General features: G+C 44.2%; 1 protein-coding gene across 1 annotated transcript in view; it reads left to right on the top strand.

The window, feature by feature from the left end:
- The window catches only part of taok3a (TAO kinase 3a), a 63,952-nt gene that overhangs the window by 14,456 nt on the left and 22,887 nt on the right, over nucleotides 1-26,609 (top strand). Inside the window, exons 9-13 of the mRNA XM_080433880.1 lie at nucleotides 5,117-5,198; nucleotides 9,325-9,498; nucleotides 10,909-11,094; nucleotides 16,942-17,088; nucleotides 25,696-25,932. Of these exons, the coding sequence (XP_080290006.1) occupies nucleotides 5,117-5,198; nucleotides 9,325-9,498; nucleotides 10,909-11,094; nucleotides 16,942-17,088; nucleotides 25,696-25,932 (826 nt within the window). The remainder of the gene's footprint in view (nucleotides 1-5,116; nucleotides 5,199-9,324; nucleotides 9,499-10,908; nucleotides 11,095-16,941; nucleotides 17,089-25,695; nucleotides 25,933-26,609) is intronic.

The raw sequence follows: 26,609 nt of genomic DNA on the forward strand, positions 1-26,609 counted from the left end.
AGCCAATCAGGAGAAAGTACCCATTTTTAAGCTTCATTTTTATAGTGTTCCAGTTCCAATTTTGCCTGCTCATTTCTTTGTGTCATCACTTCCAATTTCACTTGTTTAATCTATATCCTGATTGAGTTCTCTATCCTGATTGGATAAAATTGGAAATGAAACTGAAACTGAAACGAAAATGTATTTTCTGTGCTGGAGAGACATGGAGACTCCTTTTACTGAACAAACACTCTATAGCAATGAGTACTATCAGAAGATAGAGCTATTTAACACTTATTTTAACCAAAGAAAATCACTTACCCTACCTTTAACGAGTAAAAAGTCACAAAGATAAGGATTTTTCATTATTTCACAAAATGAAAGCGTCTCAATTCGCTGATGCAATACCTTCGGTCGTCTGTGAACGCACAGCAATCTAAGCTGAGCAGAGTTAAGCCATCCCTAATCTGTGTGACCTTTGAACTCGGGCCCTAGGCCTTGTGTGAAATCACTCCCTAAAGTCTCTTATGTAAGGGGTACAGTTGAAAGAGTCACATCCCTCGATCTGCAGTTACGTCTTCAGACCCTGCTGCCAGTGCAAGTAAACATTCCACTCCTATTATTTGTTAGCTAGCACAAAACTATACGCCATACGAGTTAGCCCATCTTTTCCATACACCCTCTATACCAGCAAGCAGTGGTGGAAAAAGTACTCGAATGTTTTACTTAAGTAAAAGTATCAATACTGCAATGTAGAAGTACTCCGTTACAAGTAAAAGTCCAGAATTCAAAATGTAGTTGAGTAAAAGTACAAAAGTATTGGCATCAAAATGTACTTAAAGTACCAAAAGTAAAAGTACTAAAATGTTTGAAAATAATAGATCTACAAGCTCACAACGCGTCGCATCGCGACGCGTTGTGAGCTTGTAGATCGGCTATTTTCAAATAGCCTATGCATAAAATACGGCTAAAGTGGTTAATGTATGTTTCATAATATAATCATTTATATCTGAAAAGTAACTAGTAACTAAAGTTTTCAAATAATTGTAGTGGAGTAAAAGTACAATATTTTCCTCAGAGATGTAGTGGAGTAGAAGTAAAAGTATTGGAAATTGGAAATACCCAGGTAAAGTACAAATACCTCAAAATTGTACTGAAGTACAGTACTTAAGTAAATGTACTTAGTTACTTTTCACCACTGCCAGCAAGAACATACTGTACTTCACTATCTCACTCCATGCTAGCTACAATATAGGCTACTACCCTGTTTATCCACATACAATATCTATTTAAATTCATAACCACTTAAGCCCTATATACTGTACTTCTTCGTATGACAAGTAGCGAAAATAGCCGATCACTGAGCTCAGAATGCCTCCCAAGCATTGTTATTTGTAGATTCGCTATTCTTTGCCAATTTTGTATACTCGTTTTTGACAAAATTTTGCCAATGCCCAAAATAGGGATGCAAGGTTGAAAGTGGTTAATCGTTACCAATATAAATAACACTTTGGGATTTTTATTTTGTGAGTAATGAATGAGAATGTGTATTTGAAACTTGACATTGTAGTTTTATTTGACATCTTGACTCGTCTCTTTTTCCTCGGAGCCACTGCCAAATCTGAAGCTAAAGGAAAATGTTCACACGTGGACAATAAAGTTCTATAAATATCCTTACATACTTCAGCACTATATCCAATACTATACCCTATAGAATGATAACTGGCACATATTATTTCCTATACACACACACCTTTACCTCAAACTAGCTAGCACATAAAATGTGCTTATACACTATACTGTATATACCACACAGGTGTGAGATTTTGGCTGCGGTGGCACACAGAAACGATAGAGGTATACAGTATACAGTATATTGAGTATTCTAGATGCAGAGAGAGATGCTGATCAGTCAAATTGGCGAATATATTTTTTGGAGAGAAGCAGATAATGAACCGGTGTGTCAATCATTCCTCCTTTCCTCTCACACTGCTGCTCTCTTTTTGGCTCTTTGCTCACTTAAGTTGTCAATCATCAGTTAACCACATGAACCCCGCATCATTTTCAATTGGTTTCATTCTAGTATTTTAGGCTAGTATGTTTTGCTGACTTTTTATTACACAATACTTTTTATGACCTTTTTAGATCTCGACCTTTTATACCCCATATTACAATAAAAAAACTAACTCTGAAACTAATCAAAACTCAACTAAAACGAAGTATTTTCAAAGAATGTATGGACAAATGCTATTATAACCTTGCTGTGTACTTAATGGGAAGTCTATACTGTGGCCTTGTGAAGGTTAATGAGTGGTGAATTGTTGGCCGCCTAGAAATGGCTACATCCATGAGACACATAAGACATGTACAGTACGTAAAAATGCACCCTTCCGAGCCCATTTGCTCTCTAAAAAAGAGTCAATTGAACACTAAGTAGGTGTGTCTACCTTGGAAGATTTCCTGTACAGGCAAGTGGTTGCATGTGGCATTCTTAGTGATTTCATTATACCCCGAAGGCGATCCCTAACTTTACTGTATACAATGTCTTTCCTTAAAGGCAACTTACAGGTGGTTTGTGTTATATGTTCAAATGAGTGTTAAATACTATCGCTCTGTGTGCTCAAAGTAATCATTGCTATAGAGTGTTTGTTCAGTCACAGTAGTCTCCCTGTCTCTCCAACTATTCAGTAAAACATAAAATAAATGTTCAGGTCGGGATACAAATTTTATCCAATCAGGAGAGAGAACTCATACAGGATGGAGGATAAACAAGTGAAATTGGAAGTGAGTGAAAAAATATTGCAGAAAAAAATGGAAAAAGAAAAATATGTCCTACACTACGTTTAGACTAGATTATGGCGTTTATTAATCTTCAATCTTCATAGCTCAATACCGGTGCCTGTTTCACCGTGAGACCCCTTCTAAGGACATCTCATCCGGGCGAGTGTTTGATTGCAGAGATTGAATCCTGGCCCTCGCCACTACGCCTGTTGTGAAATTGGGTTTGTCAGATTCTTGCCCTGCCCTGATGCTCAAGTGTGCGTGTGTGTGTGTGTGTGTGTGTGTGGGGTGGTGCGGGGTGTGTGTGTGTGTGTGTGTGTGGGGTGGTGCAGGGTCGTGGTATTTTTGGAGGAACTCCAGGGGCCCGAGGCATCGGCAGCATCCTACCAGATGAGACTAGTAGAGACATTAGCCCCATGGAGCTGCTGGAGTGCCATCACGCGCGCACACGCACACTCTCACACACACACACACACACACACACACACACACACACACACACACACACACACACACACACACACACACACACACACACACACACAACAGTGCCTCAGTGTAGTCAGGCTTACGACACTGTGACCTGGCTGGAAGCACACCCGCTGCCCTTGCATAGTCTACTAGAGGCTTATTTTAAAACGAACGTCCACTGTATATTGTCTTTAGACATAGATACAGTATCATTTCTACTCTGTCTATTTCTTTTGGAGGATCTAGTCTCAATGCAAACACTCTATGTTGTCTGTTATCAGCGTATTTCCAGAGCGGAGTCACTGGTGCTGTGTGTCACGGCTCCCAGTGGCCTATATTTACATTGCTCCACATATTTACACACTCTATATATGGTTCATAGTTGAGTGTGTGGGGAGATTACCTAGGTTTGCTCTGGTTTAATTCATTGATACTCTAAACATAGCCCTAGAACCGCACCACTTAAATAGATTACTCATCGTGTAAAACGGCTGCTTTACCATAAGTGGGGTTGGCTATTGGTGCCGTATAGCTTGATTGTTAGTTAGTCTAGTGTCTGATAAACTTATCGGCAAATGCGGCTGTGTTTCATAGAACAGACTCGGCTTGTTGGTCAGCTGTGGATGAAGCATGTGTGAAAGGTATACTAGAAGAGTCTAAAAAGTCAGACTAGCAGCCCCTAGAGGTTGAGTTGCTCCTTGCCAAAGGGTGATGCCGGATTGCCGGATTTCATCCTGCTATCAAAGTTGAGAGTGTCATTAGAGGAAAAGTCACGGGGGGCATCCTTTCAAATGCCACCGCAATCCTGTCAGAGGCCGCGCCCCTGGCATCCAAACACCGCCCACGCCCGTTTCCATTGGCTCGCCGCGAGTGACAGGGATGTTTGGCCGGGGATGTTTGCCATGAGAACATACACACTAGTGCTGGTATATCAAGGCGATGAAGCGACGTAATTGTTATATTTATATTGCAGGTCGGCTGCCACTCTTAGTTCTTTTAGATGACCTTTTAAAACACACTTCTGTTTACACACTGCAGTTTATATGATATAAATATGAATATAATCATTACGTCGCTTCATCGACTTGATATAACCGCACTAGTGTGTATGTTCTCATGGCAAACATCCCTGTCAAACATTCTGTCACTCGCAGGACGACGGGCCAATGGAAACGGGCGTGGGCGGTGTTTGGATTCCAGGGGGCAGGCATCGAGGTGGCATTTGAAAGCTCGTGTCACGGGGTCATACGAATAGTTCATCGTCCAAGGAGCATGAATGCACTCAGTCACTTTCATGGAAAACTGGCCAATGTATTTTGAGATGTCTTCTGTTTATGTGGACATTTTTACGCTAGAGAAAAGACCATGGTGTCATCCTCCGGGGAGCCACGAAGGTGCACAGAAAATGACATTTCAATCCAGGCAGTAGTTTTCGGGACGGACATATGGCCATTCTCAGAACCCCGTCACTACACACGACACAAAATGTCTTCTAAATCCCAACAGTTTTTTGAAAAAAAACCTATGTTGCTATGTCAGTGGTTTTCAAACTTTTTAATGTCAAGGACTCCAAAATGTATATGTATTTGGCCGCGGACCCCCATCTCAGAATATGTTGTTCCAGGGACCCCCAGAAGCAAAGATTTGAGTTACACATTTTCTCGATTTTTCAAAAATAGCAGATCTACGAGCTCTGAGCTCGTATATCTGCTATTTTTGAATAGCCCAAAGTGTAAAATAATGCTTTTTTTTAGCTCAAATCTAAAAATGACACAGATGCGTCCCAGGTCTTCATGGGTTAAGAACTGTTCATTTAATGACTGCGATGTCACACACTCTTTTCTCCTTTCTCCATCCTTCTGCCCTCCTTCCACCATAAATGCAGGTCTGACCCCTTCCGGAGCTTTGTCGACTACTGCCTACTGAAAATTCCTCAGGACAGACCCTCGTCGGGGGAGCTGCTGCGAGTAAGTACACTTCCTCTTTTAAATCCCCTTTGAGCTGTGACCTCACTTCCTGTCTCGGTCAGTCCCCGCGAGCTATGTTGGATGAGTCACTCTCCCACCCCACCCACCCACGGCTTCGCTGACGTGTGAAACACAAACACAGATCCCTCCACAAACAGGAACCAAACACCCCCCACAGGGAATAGGCTGTTCTCTCTCTATCTCTTTCTCGCTCTGTTTTTATCTCTGCCAGGAGATTATGTTTTTGCCCCTGTCTGAACATCCGTCCGTCAGTCTGTCTGTCTGTCCGCCAGTGAGCAGCCAATCTCCGGCACCGTTGGACCGACCGGCGTGAAACTTTGCACTCACACACTTCCAGTAGGCCAAAGGAAGAACCTCTTTCAAATTGGCCTCATGGTAGAGCTCATTACAGGCTGATTTTACCCTTTGGCCTATGACTTGTGAACCGTTAGGTCGTACAGTAAAAAAACTAAAAACGTACTCCTTTCTACTTGCATGGGTAGCAAACCTGGCCTGGTAGAGATCTGCGCGCCGAGGAGCGTACTCTTCTGCCGTTTCTTTTCCCCATCGTTAATGGCTTTTCCTGTAGTATGTGTCGTGGCCAGGGTGGATGCAGCCTCCGTACAGGGCCTGTGTTTTCACACTCCTTTTGATAGAACATGAAACAAATGGAGACTATGTTCTTCTTTGACAGTGGTGGAAGAAGTACTCTATGATTTCTTACTCGAGTAAAAGTAGCGATACTACAATATAGAAATACTCTGTTACAAGTAAACAGCCTATATTCAAACTTGACTTGAGTAAAAGTACAAAAGTATTGGCATCAAAATATACTTACGGTACCAAAGTAGCTTGTAACTAAAGCTTTCAAATAATTGTAGTGGAGTACAATATGAGATGTATTGGGGTAGAAGTATAAAGTATCGAAAAATCTAAAAAATACTCAAGTTAAGTAAAAGTACCTCAGAATTGTGCAGTACCTGAGCACAGCACTTGAGTAAATGTACTTGGTTACTTTCCCACCACTGGGTCTTTGAAAACAAACAAAGCACTGTGGCCAATTATCAGCCTTTTATCTCACATAGCATCCTGTCCCGCCGGCAAACGATGGTAATCTGTGTGCCGTTGTGTTTCTGCGTAACTCAGGAGTTGATCTTTTTGTTTGCGTGACCCTCAGGTAATCCTTTTGGCCTCTTAACCCATTGAGACCTGAAGCCGATTCTACATGTCTCCTAAATCTCAGCAGAATTCTGAAAAACGCATGTTTCTATATCAGTGGTGCTCAATCTTTTTCATGTCAAGGACCCCCAAAATGATATGTATTTGGCCGCGGACCCCCATCAAAATATTTTGTTCCAGGGACCCCCCAGAAGCAAAGATTTGAGTTAAAAATGTTCGCTTTAAAAATATATATTTTCAAAGATTTTCACGAATTTTCAAAAATAGCAGATCTACAAGCTCGTAGCGCGGCACTCGGTGCCGCGCTATGAGCTTGTAGATCTGCTATTTTTGAATAGCCCAAAGTGTAAAATAATGCTTTTTAGCTCAAATCTAAAAATGAGACAGTTCCAGGTCTCAATGGGTTAAGAGTTTTATGTTCGAGGGAATCACGTTCTGGCGAGCCGACCACAAACCTTCATGTGGAGAGGCAGTGGTTGGTGGTGGTGGTGGGGGGGGCATTCGCACTTGCCTGGCAGAGGGAGAAGGGCTCAGACAGAGATATATCCAGTTAACCCTTTAAGACCTGAGGCGATTCTTAAAAATGTTTTCTAAATCTTAACAGTTTTTTTGAAAAAAAATCAGGAAATTTTTTTTTCACGATTTTTCAAAAATAGCAGATCTACAAGCTCATAGCGCGGCACTCGGTGCCGCGCTATGAGCTTGTATATCTGCTATTTTTGAATAGCCAAAGAAATCTAAAGTGACATAGATGCGTTCTAGGTATTAATGGGTTAAGGGGGCCGAGTTAGGGCCACAGGGGTAGCTTTTTCCCTGCTATAGGATCTGCAGCAGGGGATACGAATTGACTCCCCTCTAACATCCGTTCGACCCAAATCTCTGGCTGGAAACCCATTAAAGGGAGTTAAATACCAAACAGACTTTGGGATCAGTGTCAAGGGGTCTTCGCTGGGGGGGGGGAGGGGGGGTGCACTCATTAATACCCCAATTTCACTTGTCAGGCGCGCGCACACACACACACACACACACACACACCCCTCCTAGCTCTTTCAAGGGAAATCGGGTCACTAATCTGTCTGTGATCTATCAGTGTTCTCGCTTTGGGTTTCATTCACTCTCTCTCTCTCTCTCTCTCTCTACCTTATCCAAAAAGAAAAGAAAATGATAACGTCCTACACTCCCACCTAAACAACCACCGTTAAATCAGAATGGCAAGACGTCACGCTGAATCAACCTGCCCCCCCACCACTGGCAAGAGTTACTAATGATGCTGTAGACATGAAGTCAGGGTTTAGGATTGCATGGGAACCCTCCTCCTAGTATAGTATAGGAGAGAGAGGGGGGGGGGGGGGTGTGCTGTTTGATTTCCTCCTTTATTTTTATTTTTTTCTTCTTCGTGGGATTATCCCAGAGATAACTTCTCTCTCTCCCAGCTCTGAGGTTGATGGGGACGGCAGCAGCAGCAGCCGCCCACTCCACCCACTCGTCCCCCCCGTCAGAAAACGGGACAAAGCGCGACGGCTCGTCTCTATTTTCAGACCGTGATGATGTCATCCCACTGGGCCCCCTTTTCTTTTTAAGCCCCGATTTTACACTCTCCCGTCATGCAGACGGTGTCCTGCCCGCGCCCGGAAATAGCCGATCTACAAGCTCACAACGCGTCGCACCGCGACGCGTTGTGAGCTTGTAGATCGGGCTATTTCCGGCGCGGGACACCGACGTGCGCTGGAAGTATAAATCGGGCTTTACTAGCCCATTACGGCAGCATCTGTCAGACACTGTGTGGGGAGAATGGATTTAAATAGACTTAAAGAGATGGATGTTTTTTTTCTTCTTCTTATATTCTACAATTTTAGTTTTCCATCCATGCCTCTCGGTCTCAGGCCGCATGCATGCATTTCAACCACACGGGCCATTTAGCCGATAGATATTTCATGAATGAGCGTGCAGGTGTGCATCATGCGCCTGCGCTTCTCCATGTGTGTGTGGAGAGAGGGGGCAGGGGGGTGGGGGGGGGGGCACGGATTACATGTGTCTAGTGTACTACAGGATGTGAGAGCGGCAGGGCTTCCATGATGAGGCACAGGCTTGAGCAAACCTGCTCATGGCCGCCCTCTAGTGGACCCACTGGAATTGTGGCGCTGGAGTGCAAAGTGAGACATGCTATGAATGGAAGGAGGAGTTTAAGGGTGATATTCTATACTGTAGGTGGTTCTCAAAGTTAGGGTCCGCGGGGGGGTCCGCCAGGGGTCCTTGTGGGGGGTTCCAGGCGGTCCCCAACCCAGACAAATGAGTTAATAGTAACCACTTTAACCCTACACCACGATATCTGTGTGGAATATCACATGTCAAAAATCATGTCGAGCTGATCTTCACTACATTGGTAATTGGTAGTGAAAGTACTGTCATCCTGGCCCGGACAGCTGGCGTAGCGGTCCGGGCACTTAGGCTGCTGATGCAGCCTGACAGTGTGTCGCGGGTTCGAATCCCGAATCCCGGCGACCTTTGCCGCGTGTCACTCCCCATCTCTTTCTCCCCATTTCCTGTCAGATTTCTGTATACTATCTAATAAAGGCAGAAAAAGCGAGAGAAAAAAAACAATTACTGTGTCATCCTCATTCTACAGTTTCAGAAAATATGGCCTATGCCTGATTCGTACTTAGTTGTCTGATGGTGTCCTGCGCCGAAAATAGCCAGTCTACAAGCCGACGACGCGCGGAAAAAGACGTTGGGAGCTTGAAGATCGTCTAATTCTGGTCACGGGACCCCCCCCTGGCGCACAACAGATCGGTGCTTTGATAATTGCTTGGCAGTGCTATAATTTTCGATAGCAAAACTTGCGTATTGATTGATGACATGCAAACAAAGACTGATGAACTTCCTCTCTCTCTCTCTCTCTCTCTCTCTCTCTCTCTCTCTCTCTCTCTCTCTCTCTCTGTACCCACAGCATGACTTTGTGCGTCGGGATCGTCCGCTGCAGGTCCTCATCGACCTCATCCAGAGGACCAAGGATGCGGTGCGAGAGCTGGACAACCTGCAGTACCGCAAGATGAAGAAGATCCTCTACCAGGAGAAGCACAACCCATGGGGGCCCATGGGAGAGAGTCAGGAGGAGGAGGAGGTGAGGATTTTAATCAAACTAATCCATTTAACCCTTTAAGACCCGGGAACACATCTGTCATTTTAAGATTGATTTGGGTATTCAAAAATAGCAGATCTACAAGCTCATAGCGCGGCACCGAGTGCCGCGCTATGAGCTTGTAGATCTGCTATTTTTGAAAAATCGTGAAAATGTGTGCAAATCTTTGAATATATATTTGTTTAATCTATAAAATTTTGACCTTGATTGCAATTTTTGATGAACACAAATTCAATCATACATACAGTATTGCATACATATTATTGTAGTGGTTCTCAAAGTGAGGTCCATGCAGGGACTCTCTGGGTTAGGTCTGTAACTTTTTTGATTGATTGATTGTTTTATTTCGAACACTGTTAAAAGACAAAAAAATACATAAAATAAACATTATACACTTAACTCATTCACTGCCACTGACGTAAAAAAACGTAATTTTTTCCAATTACCAAACCTGCCTCGTACGTAATGACGTAATTTTGCAAAAAACAAGATCTCAGTGTCCTTCATCTCTCGCAGTGACACATTTCATTGTAGCACACCCGGATACGGAAATACGTCAAATCGAAGATTTTCGGTTCTGTCCGCTTCCTGTTTAGGTCCTCCTCTAAAACGGTCTTTTCTCGGCTTTGCATTTCTCCGCCGTGGAATGCTGTTTAGCGACGCTGTTTTGAAACCGCAACTACTGAAAAAATGGAATGTCGCCGATTGAAAATGTCTTCTCTGCGCCACTCACACAACTACCCTGTGTGTCTACAAAGAATTGAACACGCGATCAGAAGGGATTTAAGCGAGGTCTGTGGCGAGGTGAAAAAAATAAGTGAGTTTTCCGTTTACATTTGCGAAACATGGTGTTTTTACACTGGGCTCGAGGAGAGAGACTCCGCCCCCGATCGGAATGTTTGTTGTTTGAGCGGCGTGCACGACTCGCCTGTGTGTTTAGAAACGATTGCACTTGCGATCATAATGTTTTTTTTTTTTTTTTAAGTTATAAAAAACACTAAATCGCTGGCAGTGGGCAAACACAGCCAGAAATAAGTCTGGCAGGGAATGAGTTAAAATAAGAAATATAAGAATATGAAAACAAATACATGTTGCACTCTGGGATGTTCCTCTGTAACACTTGAGAGTATACAAATGTGTACGCTCAAGAGTCATGGTGGTCCTTGAAATAAAAAATCTTGAGAACCACCGGTATTGTAATTGTATAGTAGACGTGAAGTCCACATATCAGCTCTCACTGTGTGATAAAACTGTTTCTGGAACCGATTCCCGGGTTCCTCAAATGAAATGTCAGGATCCGGTTCCTCCGGTTTTCCGGATCCCAAGCCCTTTACCTCTGCGGGTGTTCCATGTCTCTGACACAAACCCCTTTTTTTATCCGTCCCTCCCCAGGACAGCGAGGCGTGTCCCGGGAGCCTGGGCAGCAACCACTCCATCCCCAGCACGTCGGTCAGCACGGGCAGCCAGAGCAGCAGCGTCAACAGCATGCAAGAGGTGCTGGACGACAGCTGCTCCGACATATGTGTGCACCACCAGGACTACGACATCACCATAGACTCCTCCCCGCATCCCAAGAAGGTAGAGAGAGAGAGAGAGAGAGAGAGAGAGAGACGTGTGTGTGTGTGTGTGTGTGTGTGTGTGTGTGTGTGTGTGTGTGTGTTTGTATTACTGTGAGGTCCATTTTGTGAGGGCCAAATGTCCCCACACAAGTATAGTAGAATTTGAGAAATAGCCATTGTGAGGACACTTTTCCTGGTTCTCTCAAGAGAAATGGTTGTTTTATGGTTAAATATATATATATATATATATATATTTGGCCTGGGCCACTGGTCCAGGCATCTAGGCTCAATGTAGCCTGACAGCGTGTCGCGGGTTCGAATCCCGATCCCGACGGGTGCTGCATGTCACTCCCCATCTCTCTCCCCAGTTCCTGTCAGCCTACTGTCCTGTCAATAAAGGCATAAAAGCCCCCCAAAAAAAATAAAAAAATAAATATATATATATATATATATATTTTTTTTTTTCTAGAGTTGGGCTAAGGGTTCGGGTTCGGGTTACGGTAGGAGTTATGCCTGATTTATACATACAGTAGTTGTGTGCCAGTGTCACTTACCGAAAATAGCAGATCTACAAGCTCTCAGCACAACGCAGTGTGAGCTCTAGAGCTTGTAGAGCAGCCATTTTTGGCTTTAGTTAAAGGGTTAAAATGTTATGAATTGGCATTCATAAAATTAACGTCCCAAAAACGTTGTAAAGTCCTCACTAGTGTAGTACAATGCAAGTGTGCGTGGCTTCGTGCGTGTGTGGACAAGAAAGAACAGACCAAAGACAAAAGATCACTGCTAATAGACACATGGACAGGTTTCTGGTAGACATGCAGTACAGATCGGGGCAGATTGGACCGGCAGATTTCTGGTCTAGATTTAAAAGCACCGTCCCGGTGCTTTTAAATCTAGACCAGAAATCTGCCAGACACACTGGTAAGGCTGCCAGTCAGAGCTGCTTTTCAAACTGACAGTTTCAGACAGATAATGCCCGCCCATCCCAACACAACCCTCCTAGATCCCCCCCCCCCCCCCCCCCCCAAAGAAACACTTGGTGTGTGTCAGCGTCAGCTGGCTGGCGGACTGTCGTCCGGCTCCGATCATCTCCCACCCACCCAGTTTCCCCACCCTACAGTAGGCAAATACCACAATGCAAGTGCAATTACTGCACCGTTGGCCTCAGCGTCCATGCAGGACAATTACATCCCATCTTAGGCTATATGTTCACACTGGCCTGTCCAGACTGGAATCAGATTGGTTTGATCAAGTCTGAACAACAACAAGAAGGAAAGAAAGAAAGAAACATGGTAGTTGATTATTTTTATTTGAACCACATTCCTATCATAGGTGGTATGAATTCCAATTCAAATCTGATCCCAGTCTGGACACTCTGACACTGAAGCCTGACTTATACTTTGTCGCACGACTGTGTCAATCGCCCCAAAAATAGCCAGACTATAAGCTCGCGACGCGTTGTGTGAGTTTGTAGTTCGGCTGCTTTCATACATACGTCGTTGTCTTTACATTATTTACCCCCAAAAAACGAATGCAGATAGGGCGACAATGTCTGAATACACAAATCTGATCGCTTTGCAAATAACAGTGTGGACAACACTCTGTCCTAAAGATCGTATTTGAGGAACAAATGAGAATTGCCTGGAGTCTGAACAGAGCTCTAGAGTGAGAACGGTGTGTGTTGGACTAATGCCAATGTTCACCCTGGCATCTACAGAAGATACAAAGCTACAGAGTGAAGCAGCATATCTGTAGCCGGGCTGCTGTTGAAGTGTTGATCAGCGCGCTCGTTGGCGTCAAGCATAGGTCCGACGAGCGAGAGAAATATAAAGGAAAATGTCGTTGCTGTTGGGCAGAAACCTCTGAACTCCATGTGTTTTTTCGTAAGTTAATGCCCTACTTAATCTTGCTACAGCGTCACACAAAACTATCAAAAGTGGCCTTTTGCTACTTTTGAATTTGAATCCTGAAAAGTAACAGTTTTGCACATGTTTCCACCCGACAGAAACAATATAAAGGAAAATATAAAGCCTGGGGTTAAAACTAAACATGGAACTGGTTGACAGAAATAATTAGTTTTCTGTGACAAGCAGGAATTGTGTGAAGAGAGAAGGCGAGTGGAAATGGTTAAACATCACTCGGTCGTTTTGTAGCTTTGTAGCTGCAGTTGGAGCCAGCTCAACTCGGATTGTAGCTTTGCAGATTATGTAGCAGCTGCAAACGTCGGGCGCCGCTTCGTATCGTCATGTCGCTGGCTTCTATTGAAAATGAACGGTAGCCTGTGGCTTTGGAGGTGCCAGCGTGAGCGAACGCAGCATAATGGAAGCAGTGCACACACACTGCTTCTACAAACATCCCGCGTGTTACTCTGTGTTTTCAAGAACACGTGTTAACGCCTGTGCCTCAAGTTGAAACCATGGAAACCATCCAACACGTTCTCTCTCTCTCTCACACACACACACACACACACACACACACACACACACACACACACACACACACACACACATATACGCTCTCTCTCTCCTGCTCACCACATCAAGTCACTTCACTGACACACAATCGCACCAGAAGAACAAAGACGCTTATCAGATGTCTTGTGTTTGCATACACACACACACACACACACACACACACACACACACACACACACACACACACACAATATGGAGGCCACAATCTGAATATCCGGCGTGCGTTCAAAAGCAGCAGGGTATGGCTGTCATTGCACTGTCATTTTTCTTTTTGTCTTGTGACACGAGTCTGAATAACTATGTCGCACCCACTGTGTCAGCTGCCGTCTGCGTTTGTATACGGAACGAGAGGAAATGACACGCATTGTTTTCAGATGGCAGTGAACACATTGGTCTCCTGGGCTCGTCCGCAGTTTCAAGATGGCGTGACTGTAGTTCTGAATGAACCGAAAATCTGCCACCATTGGCGTTTACTCTGTCGGCGTAAAATTCACGTCGCAGTTGTTGAGAATTCCTCATTATGGTGTAGGGGCTTCGGGGTAGGGTCCGGCTTGGCCAGGTGGTCGGGCCAACACAATCAGTGTTCTTGGGTGAGAAGCAGGCAATGGATTGTGTCCATGTCTCTGCACTAGTGACCCCTGCTGGTGAGTCAAGGCACTTAATCTGCGGAGGGATCTGGAGAATATAGCGTGAACCTCCTAGAAATAAAGCTCCTCACTGTCGGGTGCAAAGAGGAGGCATGTGGTAGTTTACACCAGTGGTTCTCAAAGTGGGCTCCAGGACCTCCAGGCCAGGGGTCCTTGAGAGTGTTCAATGGTGTTCCAAAATGACTTAAATAGCAGGAAAACCAGTTTAATCACTTTAACCCTATTTTATACTTTGGCTGTTCGAAAAGAGTGGATCTACAAGGTCACAATGTGTCGCGATGTGATGCGTGGTGAGCTTGTATTATTCAAATGTTTTTATTGATTTTTCAAGACATACACGTAACAACATATAACAAACTACACAACACCACAGACACTAGTACACAATATCAAATTAAACAAATATTCATATCCACCATTAACTCTATAACTGCCAAAGACGTTTATAAACGTCTTTGAGAAATTAGCTGTTGCCTGCCAAAGACGTTTAAAAACGTCCTGAAAAAAAAAAAAAATCTAAAAAGATTCTCTAATTATTTAGTATTGACACCTTTTCGATATTCCAAACGAATAAGGAGATAACAATTTCCAAAGATTTGCTGCTCCATCCACTTCAATGTTAAAATTGAAACGGACAAACAATTCACAATGTTTTTTGGTTTGAAACCACTGGTTTTGAGCTATTTTCAAACATCAAACAACACATGACAACAAGGTCAAATTGACCTCGTTGACATTTGTGAAACCACACCTGAATCTCATCTGTGATTAGAAATTTTCTGGGGATCAATCATACTTGAGAAAAATATTTTGTGGCTATGCGAAAAGGTACCAAAATCGGTCAAAACCCTGGCAGAGGCTACAGACTGTTCTGAAAAAACTCTGGCAGGGTAAGAGTTAATCAATTGACCGAAAATGCAAGGACATTTTAGTGCAATATATTGTCATGACAAACGGTATTAATACCACAAAAATTACAGTCAATAAGAGAATGAAAAAAAAAAAAAAGGAAAGAAAGATGAAAGAAAAATCAGTAAAACAGCAAAATCAAATAACTGGGAAGAAAGGGGGAAGGGAGGGGGGGGAAGAAAGGCAAATGGCTATACTACAATGGCTATATTGCAACAGTAGAATACACCTCCTCAAAATATGACAGGAACGGTTGCCAGACTCTAGTATACTTCTGAGTGGAGCCTCTGATCGTATATTTAAGCTGTTCAAGTTTTAACCCATTGAGACCTGAAACCGATTCTACATGTCTCCTAAATCTCAACAGTTTTCTGAAAAACGTGTGTTTCTATATCGGTGGTGCTAAATCTTTTTCATGTCAAGGACCCCCAAAATTATATGTATTTGGCCGCGGACCCCCATCAAAATATGTTGTTCCAGGGACCCCCAGAAGCAAAGATTTGAGTTAAAAATGTTCGCTTTAAAAATATATATATTCAAAGATTTGCACATATTTTCACGAATTTTCAAAAATAGCAGATATACAAGCTCGTAGCGCGGCACTCGGTGCCGCGCTATGAGCTTGTATATCTGCTATTTTTGAATAGCCCAAAGTGTAAAATAATGCTTTTTTAGCTCAAATCAAAAAATGACACAGTTCCAGGTCTTAATGGGTTAAATGTGAGATAACATCCGCCACCCAGTGTTTGTGGGATGGCGGAGCCACTTTTTTCCAACTGAACAATATCAGTCGTCTAGCAAGTAAAGAGGAGAAGGCTATAGCTTCAGCTTGGTGATTCGCTATTGGTGTTCCCTGTGGGAGAACACCAAACAATGCAGTCACTGGATTGGGGTCTATAGTTGCCCTACACATATATGAAAAGGTACTAAATACCTCCGTCCAGAATGTAGTCAGTCTACTGAAACGACCAAAACATGTGGCTAAGGGTAGCTGGGTCCTGATTACACCTAACACAAGCTGGATCTAAATTGGGATAGAAAGTAGCTAGTCTACTTGGGGATAGATGCAACCTGTGTAAAACCTTGAATTGTATCAACCCATGCCTTATGCAAATTGAAGATGAATGTACCAGTGAAACTGCCGACTGCCAAATTGAAACGGGCAGATCCATCCCTAGCTCTTCCTCCCAAGCCCTTGCTACGTGATTAAGCGACGGGGAAGCTACCCTCTGGATGCTGTCATATACCCTAGAAACTATGCCCCTGCCTCCCGGGTCCCAGCTCAAGCACTCGTCCACCCAGGCACCTTGTGGAGTTGCCAGGGAAAAGTGTCTTATGATAAAACTGCGTACTCGTAGATATTTAAAGAAGCTCGATTGTGGAATATCAAAATCCCTCTTCAACTGCTCAAAAGAAATGAAGTGTCCCTCTTTAAAGAGGTCCTTCACACACTTAATTCCCCTCCTATACCAAAGCTGATAGGATGGATCTGTGAGAGAAGGAACAAAATTACAGTTCGCCCGGATGGGGGAAGTGATGAGGGCCTTTTTAAGTTTAAAGTGAATTCTGAACTGTGACCATATCCTTAAGGAACCTTGAATAACTGGGCTATTTGTCTTATGACGTTTGCTTAACGGTAGTGGGGCACAAATCAAAGATCCAAGTGATACTGGGCTACTCGCATGCTGCTCCATTGCCAACCAGGCTGGGCATTCCTCCTCAGGTAGATCATAGACCCAAAACATCCGTGGTGAGCTTGTAGACCTGCCATTTTGGGAAAAAATGTGGAAATTGTGGACATTTTTGAATAATCTTGAAAACCTTTGTGTGTTTCAGGATATACAGCACTATAACTGGGACGATTCACAGGCGGTTCACAGGGACCACCGGCCAGAGGTGAGACCTGTCGTCTCGGACAAGAGCAGCCAGGCTCACAACTACAAGAACCAAAGTCGCTTCGCCACCATCAAGTCGGCCTCACTGGTCAGTTTCCCATGAAAACTCCATCTTTCAGGAATAAGAATGTAGGGCAGCAAACTGTCGATTATTGTCTTAGCGATTATGGTCTGGATTACTTTTGCGATTAATCGAATAATAGGAGCGTAAACACATTTGATTGTTCATAACCGACTAAATTGAGTCTCATTAACAACTCACTGTAACCCATTAAGACCTGAGGCCGATTCTACAAAATGTCTTCTAAATCCTTAACAGTTTTCTGAAAAGCCTATGTTTCTATGTCAGTGGTGCTCAAACATTTTCATGTCAAGGACCCCCAAAATGATATGTATTTGGCCGCCGACCCCCATCTCAAAATATGTTGTTCAAGGGACCCAAAGACTTGAGTGAAAAATGTTCGCTTTGAAAGAAAATATGTATTCAAAGATTTGCACCCATTTTCATGATTTTTCAAAAAATAGCAGATCTACAAGCTCGTAGCGCGGCACTCGGTGCCGCGTTATGAGCTTGTAGATCTGCTATTTTTGAATAGCCAAAGTGTAAAATAATGCCTTTTAGCTCAAATCAAAAAATTACACAGATGCGTTCCAGGTCTTATTGGGTTAAGCTGAATCGCTACACTTTGTGAGATTTGCCCCACAATAGATTTGATTAAAATCAATATTATTTTTTAATCCATTAAGTTCCATTAGTTCGTCCTAAACTGTTGCAGCACTGCAAAGATGACAAACATTGTCATTTTTAGGCAACCAAACACTTTTACGTTGACGAATTATACTTTTGGTTGTGTTTTGTCGGCCACACAGGTCCTTGGGACTTGGCACGTTTTTTGCTAAAGCACTTTGATAAAGCCCTGTTCGACGCAGTGCATTGAAAAAGGTAAAACAATTTACGAGAGAGAGAGTCAAAAGTGTTTTTTTCCAGTGAGTGGCGAGATTGTTTGCAGGCTGTCGATACTTTTTTTCCGCCAGTGCAGACTTGCTTTGCGTCTCTCTGTCTGAGAGCTGCCTGTGGCTGGGAGAGCAGTGGCCGTCGAGGCTAGTGGTGATGTAATGTCTCGCCGCGCTAAAAGAGCCCACAAAGGATGAAAACATCGCCGGCGGAGGGTGTATGATTACATTTTCAAGTGTGTGTGTGTGTGTGCTTCCGTTCCCCGACTGAGACAGGTCCCTCTTTTCCTCTGAACAGTCAAATCCTTGATGCTAATTCATCCATTTGTAACTCTTCCTTCACCTGTTCATTAAAGTCTCTCCTTTTGTCTTTTACTCTCATCTTTAATCTTCCCACATCTCTGTACCTCCTCTATGCTTCCTGGTGGTGGCATCCTCCTCTCCTCTTCCCTATCTTATCTTATCCTCTCCTCTCCTTCATTCACCCATCGTCTTTGTCCCCCCCCCCCCACCCCCCCCCCCCCCGCAAACACAGACTTCCTCTCCAGCAGTTGCTAATACATCATTCTCAGGCCCTACTCCATGTTCAATGTTGTGAGTTGAAGGGGAAGGGATCTCTCTCTCTCTCTCTCTCTCTGTCTGTTGTCATGGTTACGGGCTCCAGTAAGCAGCCTAGTAGTTGTAATGCACGTGCACGTGTGTGTATGTGTGTGTGTGTGTGTGTGTGTGTGTGTGTGTGTGTGTATTACATGTGTGTCCTCCCACGACCCAGCGGTTGTAATTATGAGTCAATTCTGTGTTGTCTTAAACCAGGTATTACACAAGCTGAGAATGGACGCTGTGTGTGTATGTGTGTGTGTGTGTGTGTGTGTGTGTGTGTGTGTGTGTGTGTGTGAGACGTGTGTAGTCGTGTGTGTGTGCATGCACGCATCCTCCTACTGTCTTTAAGCGGAAAGTGTGACACTTATTTTCCAGCTAATGGGCTCACTGGCGTCGACTTCCAGGCTCCTTTTATCAGTACGCGCACATTTGATCTACTGTAGGATGTTAGCGATCTGAGCGTTAGCGTACCATCACTTGCAATAATCAACAAAACCAGTGTCCCATCGGGTTTAATTAACCATGAAAACTACTATTTCATCATAGCAGTAGTGCTCAAACAGCTATCAGATGTCCTTTTGAGAACATCTGGAAGTATTCTTTGCGTGTGGACAAAGATGAGGGCTTCATCGGCCAAGGACACACTTTCTGTTATTCACCACGGCTGTTTATGCATGATTTATACTCGACGCTGTTGTGCCAGAAATAGACGATCTACAAGCTCACAATGTGTGCAGTGGTGGAAAAAGTACTCAAATTCTCTACTTAAGTAAAAGTACCAATACTGCAATATAAAAATACTCTGTTACAAGTAAAAGTCCAGAATTCAAAATTTACTTGAGTAAAAGTACAAAAGTATTGGCATCAAAATGTACTTAAAGTACCAAAAGTAAAAGTACTAAATATTTGAAAATAGCAGATCTACAAGCTCACAACGCGTCGCGATGCGACGCGTTGTGAGCTTGTAGATCGGCTATTTTCAAATAGCCTAGTTATAAAATAGGGTTAAAGTGGTTAATGTATGTTTCGTAATATCATAATTTATATCTGAAAAGTAACTAGTAACTAAAGTTTTCAAGTAATTGTAGTGGAGTAAAAGTACAATATTTGCCTCTGAGATGTAGTGGAGTAGAAGTAAAAGTAAAAGTATTGGAAATTGGAAATACTCAAGTAAAGTACAAATACCTCAAAATTGTACTTAAGTACAGTACTTGAGTAAATGTACTTAGTTACTTTCCACCACTGTGTGTAAGCGTCGCATCACATTGTGAGCGTGTAGATGGGACAGTTTTTTTCGGCACGCGGCGCTGGAGACGCAACAAAAAGTATCAATCAGTTCCGTTTATGTCGAGGGGGAGAGGCTGATAGTGGCTCTCTCTCCAACCATGTGACACCTCCTCGCCCGCCCAGCGCCAAACACATGACATCATCGCTTTCCCGCTGAACACAGAGCCGTCCCCAGATTGGCCTCGGCTCACTGAGACCGGAATGAGCAGGTAGAGAGAGAGAGAGAGAGAGAGAGGGAGGGAGAGAGTAGTGAGTGAGAGACGAACAAGGAGGGAGAGAGAGAGAGAGAGAGAGACGAACGAGAAGGGAGGGGGAGAGGAGACAGATGCTGGGAGAGAGACGTGTTTGTGTGTGTGTGTGTGTGTGTGTGGGGGGGGGAGACAAAGGTGCCAGGACGATGGAGAGATGTGGAGAGGTAGAAGAAGAGAGGGCTTGCGGAGATTGAGACGGCGGAGCGGCGTCCTTGGTACAATTACACGATAATTATTCCCATTCAATCCGGGAACGCATAGATTTCTTTGGCTATAAAAAAAAATAGCAGCTTGTAGATCTGCTATTTTTGAAAATCTTTAAAATATATATATTTTTTAAAGCGAACGTTTGTCAAATATTTTGTTCCAGGGACCCCCCAGAAGCAAAGATTTGAGTTACAAATGTTCGCTTTAAAAAATTATTTATTCAAAGATTTGCAAAAATGTTCACGATTTAAAACAAAATAGCGTGGCACTCGATGCCGCACTATGAGCTTGTATATCTGCTATTTTAGAATAGCCAAAGAAATCTAAAATGACAGAGATGCGTCCCCGGATTGAAAGTGTTTATTGAACCTGTAGTCAGTACAGTACGGGTAAAGAAATCACACAGACAGAGTGCAGAGAGAACGGTGTAAGGGCCTCAAAGAGACTAGGATATAGCAGCTAAACAATGCAGCTTCTGTCTAAGCAACACGCTATCTAAATACCTAATACCTAATACATTCTGTACATTTGAAACGTTATAGGATAATAAACCAGGTATATCAGTGCGTATATAGGATATAGGATAACCAGGTAATCAGTGCACCTGGCATCTGTCTAAATAACATGCTGTCTAAGTCACGTCGGTCAATGAATTAATCAGATAGTGGTCAGCATCTCTAGACTGAAGCGACAGAGAGCGGAGGACCTGGAGGCAGAGAGAGAGCGCCATCTGGAGGAGAGAGAGAGAGAGAGAGGGTGGGAGAGGGTTCATGTGAGCAGAGTGATGTCACCAAACATTTCATCCTGGATCTTTACTCGACGTTTTTTTAAATGATCAGTGTAATATTCATCGTTTATCAGCCAAATGGGGCCTCCACTGACCACGTTGCAGTGTACAAATGGAACAAAAATGGTCTCATTTGGTTCCATTTGTACGCTCTCAGAGTTAAATGAACACAGAGGATGTCATAGTGTAGATCGGGGTCCCCGAGAAAAACAAACAAAAAAAACAACAACGATCGTATCAAACGGTGGTCCGGGGCGTAATGCCTGTCAAACCGGTTGTCCTTCTCTGGTCTCTGGTCTAAAGTTCCCCTTCACTGTGCAATTATTTGTTTAGTGCTGGCCAAAAGCAGTCTTTACCTGGGTTCTGTAACTACCCCAACCATACCTACCCCCCCAAAAAATGGAAATAAAAGCTGGAATTCATGGAGTCCTTCTGGGGCAGTTGAGATGTCAGATCTCAGAGAGGTTGTCATTTTAACAGATCCCCTCTGGAGTCCCTAACGGACTGAGGAGGATGCTGTGTGTGTGTGTGTGTGTGTGTGCGTGTGCGTGCGTGCGTGCAGGAAACAGAGTAGAAGCGACGGGCACAAAAGAGGTTTCTGCTTCCTCTGTTTAGCCTGATGATTTTACCATGTAGTTGCTGTCGGGCAGAAACCTCCTATCTCCATTTTTAGTTTTGGGGTAAATTAAAGCCCAACTTTGTCATGCAACGGTGTTGCACAAAAGTAGAAAAAAATAAATCATCTACAAGCTCACATCGTGTTGTGAGCTTGTAGATTTTTTGAAAGTGTTTAAAGGGGCCAGAAATAAGTCAGGCACTTGAATGAGTTAATGGCTTTTTTTTGCATAGTGTTCTGTCACTCTGAAAGTTCATAGTGACAGAACACTATGCAAAAGAAAAAAGAAAAAAAATTGAAGTCTCGCTAGACGAGATTGAAATCTCGAGATTTCAATCTCGTCTAGCGAGACTTCAATTTTTTTTTTCATCGTTTTAATAAGGTTAATTTAAGTTAAGGTATGTAAAGCATGCAGCTGTTCACTCCATCAACACAAGGGTTCCAGATGCGGCAAAACATCTCTTTGGAGAGTTAATTCATTGTCAAAAAAAAAAAGAAAAAAATCCAAAAAACACGTCAGGTGTTCCTCGCAGCTGCGAGTTTCTTTCAGTAAAAAAAGCACCTCGACCAGGCCAAAGAGAGAGCGACCGCTCTAATTAATCAGTTTCAGCCGCGCACTCGGCCACTAATCTCTCCCTATAGGGGCGGCGCTCGCCGCTTGGCTTGCGCCAAAAATATCATGATCCTCTGCCTGGTGCACTCTCTGATCCCTGTGTGAAAGGAGCCGTCACATGACGTGACTTTGGCCCCTTTGTGGCAGCGGGTGCTGCTTGTGGCAGCGAAAGCAAGTGACTGGGATTGGGAGTCGGTGCTCTTACATACAGTAGGGGTATTGATTCAGCTACCAGCCAGATTAAAGTGGGGGAAGGCCCACCTCTCCTCCTCCCTCCATCTCTCCTCTCCCTGCCCCCTCCCTCCCCCCCTTACCTATCAATCTTTCTATTTTCCCACACGGTCAAGTGTTGATTTACCCATTCGGATACATTCATGCCCTCTTGGAGTTACAAATGGATTAATTACTCAGATCTAACACTTATCAGAGTTGGATCAACACTTTTCTTTTGCCGCGTACCCCCATACCTCTCTCTCCCGTTTTCTCTACCCCCCCCCATCTCTCTCTCTCTTTCTCCCCCCTTCTCCCTCACTCCCAGCGTCACCCCCATCTCTCTCTCACTCTCACTCTCAGCTTCACCTCTCTCTCTCCCTCCCTCCATCTCTCTCTCCCCTCCCGATTCCTTTCTTCCACCCCCCCCCCCATGCCCCTCCCATTCCCGACATCTCTCACTTTCTTTCTCAATGAGGTATTCATGTGACCCACCTGCTGTCCGCCGCTTTAGCGTTTAGCCACACTAAAAGGCCGTCTCTGTGTTCCTGTTGGCCCGAGGAGCCGGCCTGCCTCATTCGCAGTTCACACGGCTCGCACTCTGCCACCCGCCTGCCCAGGGCGTGCGACCAGGGGGGTTGCGCGGGGGGGGGGGGTCCTCGTCCTATAGGGTTGGACTCGGGGCAGCATCGGCGCGTTGGGGGGGGTCGCGGGGGGAGGGGGCGGTAGGCATTGGCCGGCTGTGGGGGTCTGTCAGGCATAGGATGCGCCGCACAAGGATTCTGGATGCTGGCGAGCTTGGTTAACGTCGTCGCCATCATGTTTGGCCTACGGAGCTCGGGCGGGAGTTATGAGAAGATGCGGAGCGAGTATTACCTGGACGTGGAGAACCCTTTCTGTCCTCAGGTTGGTGCAAGGGGGGGGGACAGGGGAAAGGCTTTGTTGGGAGAGTTGGGGGGGGGGGGGTAGCCCTGACAGGGCTTTAGTTAGCGGCGGTTGTTTTTGCTCGAGTTGGGGAGAGAGCTGTTATGAAAGTCATTTAGAAGATCTTTTAGCTGTTTAGATGATATTTGGTTCCCTCACTGCATTTGTCTTAGAATTTCCTTGGTTGCGTTGTGGACGCCTGAGCTCTGTGATCTGTGGTGTGTGTGTGTGTGTGTGTGTGTGTGTGCGTGTGCATGCGTGCGTACAAGCGCGCGCGCTATTCAGATGAAAGGGCTTTTGTTGGGGCTGCGGTGGTAACCTCATCCAAACAGGGAGCTGAGGGACTTCAGTATAGCTTTTCCAAGGTCTCTTTCTTTATCTCCCCCAGGGCCAGCTAAAACGTGCTTCTTGCTTGTCGAGCGATTTCTATGTATCAAGATCAACGAAGAGACGTTATAGCTTTAAATACATTTCCGCTTTTCACTCCCTGTCAGAAATAGCTGGCCTGGATTCACCGATTGATAATGAACTCGTGGAAAAAAGGACAGCTGACAAAACGAGGGAACTGGGTGCACGTTCTCAGTAGCTGTTTGGCCGTGCCATCTCATCGCGTACCGTATTACATGTCAAACACAAGGAGCCTTCTGAAAAGGCAGAGCAAATATCCCATGTGTCCCATGTGTGGCATTTTTCCTAACCTCTGTCACCTCTCTTGTCCCCCACAACACCCCCAACAGCAGTGGTGGAAATGTAACGAAGTACATTTACTCAAGTGCTGTACTCAAGTACACTTTTGAGGTCCTTTTACTTTACTTGAATATAATTTATACTTCTACTCATAACTTTTTACTCCAGTACATTTAGTTGAAAACTTTTGTTACAAGTTTCTTTGTAGATTTAGATTATTATTACAAAACACACCTATTTTATACTTTTTTTTTTATGCCGATACTTTTGTACTTTTCACTACAGGCCCTCGACTTTTAACAGTCATTTTTATATTGTGGTATTGCTGCTTTTACTTAAGTGAAAACCACTGCCAACAGGTGACCACAAGCAGGTCCACAAGAATTTTTTTACTCCCGGCAATTTGTAAATAGCTGATCTACAACCTACATCTACATCTTGTAAAAATACATTTTAAATACAGGACTTTTACCTGTAACAGCGTCTTGAAAAAAAATACAATACAATACTTCCTCCACCACTGCTTATGTGCGCCCATTTTCCTAACCTTGGTCGACCCCCCCCCCAATACATGAATACATGACTTTAACTTATAACAGTGTATTTCCTACATTGTGATATTGGCACTTTTTCTTTGTTGAACAAAGACGTTTATTTGCTTTTCTGCAGAGAAATTTCACATTGTACAATAATTTTTTCAGCAAATAAACTAAAAGAAAAACACTAAAAGACAAAACAGAAAAACACAACAGAAAAGAAAAACTGACAGGACAATTCGGCAGTCATATTGACACTTTTTACTTCAGTAAAACATCCAAGTACTTCTTCCACTACCGCCGGCGCCGACAGGTGGCCGAGCAGATCCACCAAGACATGAGCAAGGAGACATTTTGACTAACGGGCCTTCTACATGTAACAGAATAATTTTTTTATCGTATTGTCGTATTGTTACTATGACTTAACCCTTTTAGACCGGGAACGCATCTGTGTCATTTTTAAGATTTCTTTGGCTATTCAAAAAAATAGCAGATCTACAAGCTCATAGTGCGGCACCGAGTGCCGCGCTATGAGCTTGTAGATCTGCAATTTTTTCTTTAAATCCTGAAAATGTCTGCAAATCTTTGAATATATATATTTTTTACAGAGAGCATTTGTAACTCAAATCTTTGCTTCTGGGGGGTGCCTGGAACAACATATTTTGAGATGGGGGTCCGCAGCCAAATACAACATCATTTTGGCGGGTCCTTGACATGAAAAAGTTTGAGCACCACAAACAGAAAAATAAAAATAAAACTGCTTCCTCAGAAGCAAAGATTTGAGTAACAAATGTTTGCTTTAAAAAATATATATATATATATATATATATATACAAAGATTTGCACAAATAAAAAAAAATAGCAGATCTACAAGCTCATAGCGCGGCACTCGGTGCCGCCCTATGAGCTTGTATATCTGCTATTTTTGACTAGCCAAAGAAATCAGAGTTCCCGGTCTTAAATCGGTTTGGTTTATAAGTAAAACATCCGAGTAAAACTTCGTCTTTTTCCCCGACGACGCAGGTGACCAAGCAGATCCACGAGCATGAGCAGGAGAACGAGCTGCGCGAGCAGATGTCGGGCTACAAGCGCATGCGGCGGCAGCACCAGAAGCAGCTGATCGCCCTGGAGAACAAGCTGAAGGCGGAGATGGACGAACACCGCCTCAAGCTGCAGAAGGAGGTGGAGACGCAGGCCAACAACGCCTACATCGAGCTGGAGAAGCTGGCCAAGCGGCACGCCGCGCACGCCGACAAGGAGGTGAGAGGAGAGGAGAGGAAGAGGTGGTTGGCGGGCGTGTGTGTGTGTGTGTGTGTGTGTGGGGTGATTACAGACCCATAAGGGTCCATTTGTTCCGACGTTGATGAGAAACAGTGCTGTAAGTACAGTGGTTCTCAAACTTTTTCGTGCCAAGGTAGAGTTCTCAAATTCTGCCCCGAACCCGACCGTACCCGACCGACGTTTTCGGGCCGGGGTCTGGGCCGAAAATGGATGCTAATTAGTCGGGCCGAGCCGAGCCTCGAGTTCCGCCGAAAATAAAAAATCTATTTCCCCCAAAAATAAATTTCAACTGCCCTTAGCGGCCGAACGGTGAGGCCGATGGAAATGGCAGTGGATGCGTTGGATGCGTTGGATGCTGCTCAAAGTGAACTTTACTCGGATATCTAGTTCGCCGTCGTCCGACCTTCCTAGCCCGTGTTTTGTCCGAAAATGGCCAAAACTCAAATATCGACCATTATCTCTGGAACGGAAGGTCCAATCTGCTCGGTTCTAAGCTTGTTAGATGCGTGACTTTGAGGACATTGGGCTCATTATGACACTTTTGGGGGGGTTTTGGGCCTACAATTGTGGTAATTGTTCGGGCCGGCCCAGTTAGGGCCCAGTTAGGGCCGGGCCTTAATTTTCAGGCCTGTTGAGAACTCTATGCCAAGGACCCC

This window comes from Gymnoscopelus braueri, assembly GCF_963280865.1.
Source record: "Gymnoscopelus braueri genome assembly, chromosome: 7".
Classification (NCBI taxonomy): domain Eukaryota; kingdom Metazoa; phylum Chordata; class Actinopteri; order Myctophiformes; family Myctophidae; genus Gymnoscopelus; species Gymnoscopelus braueri.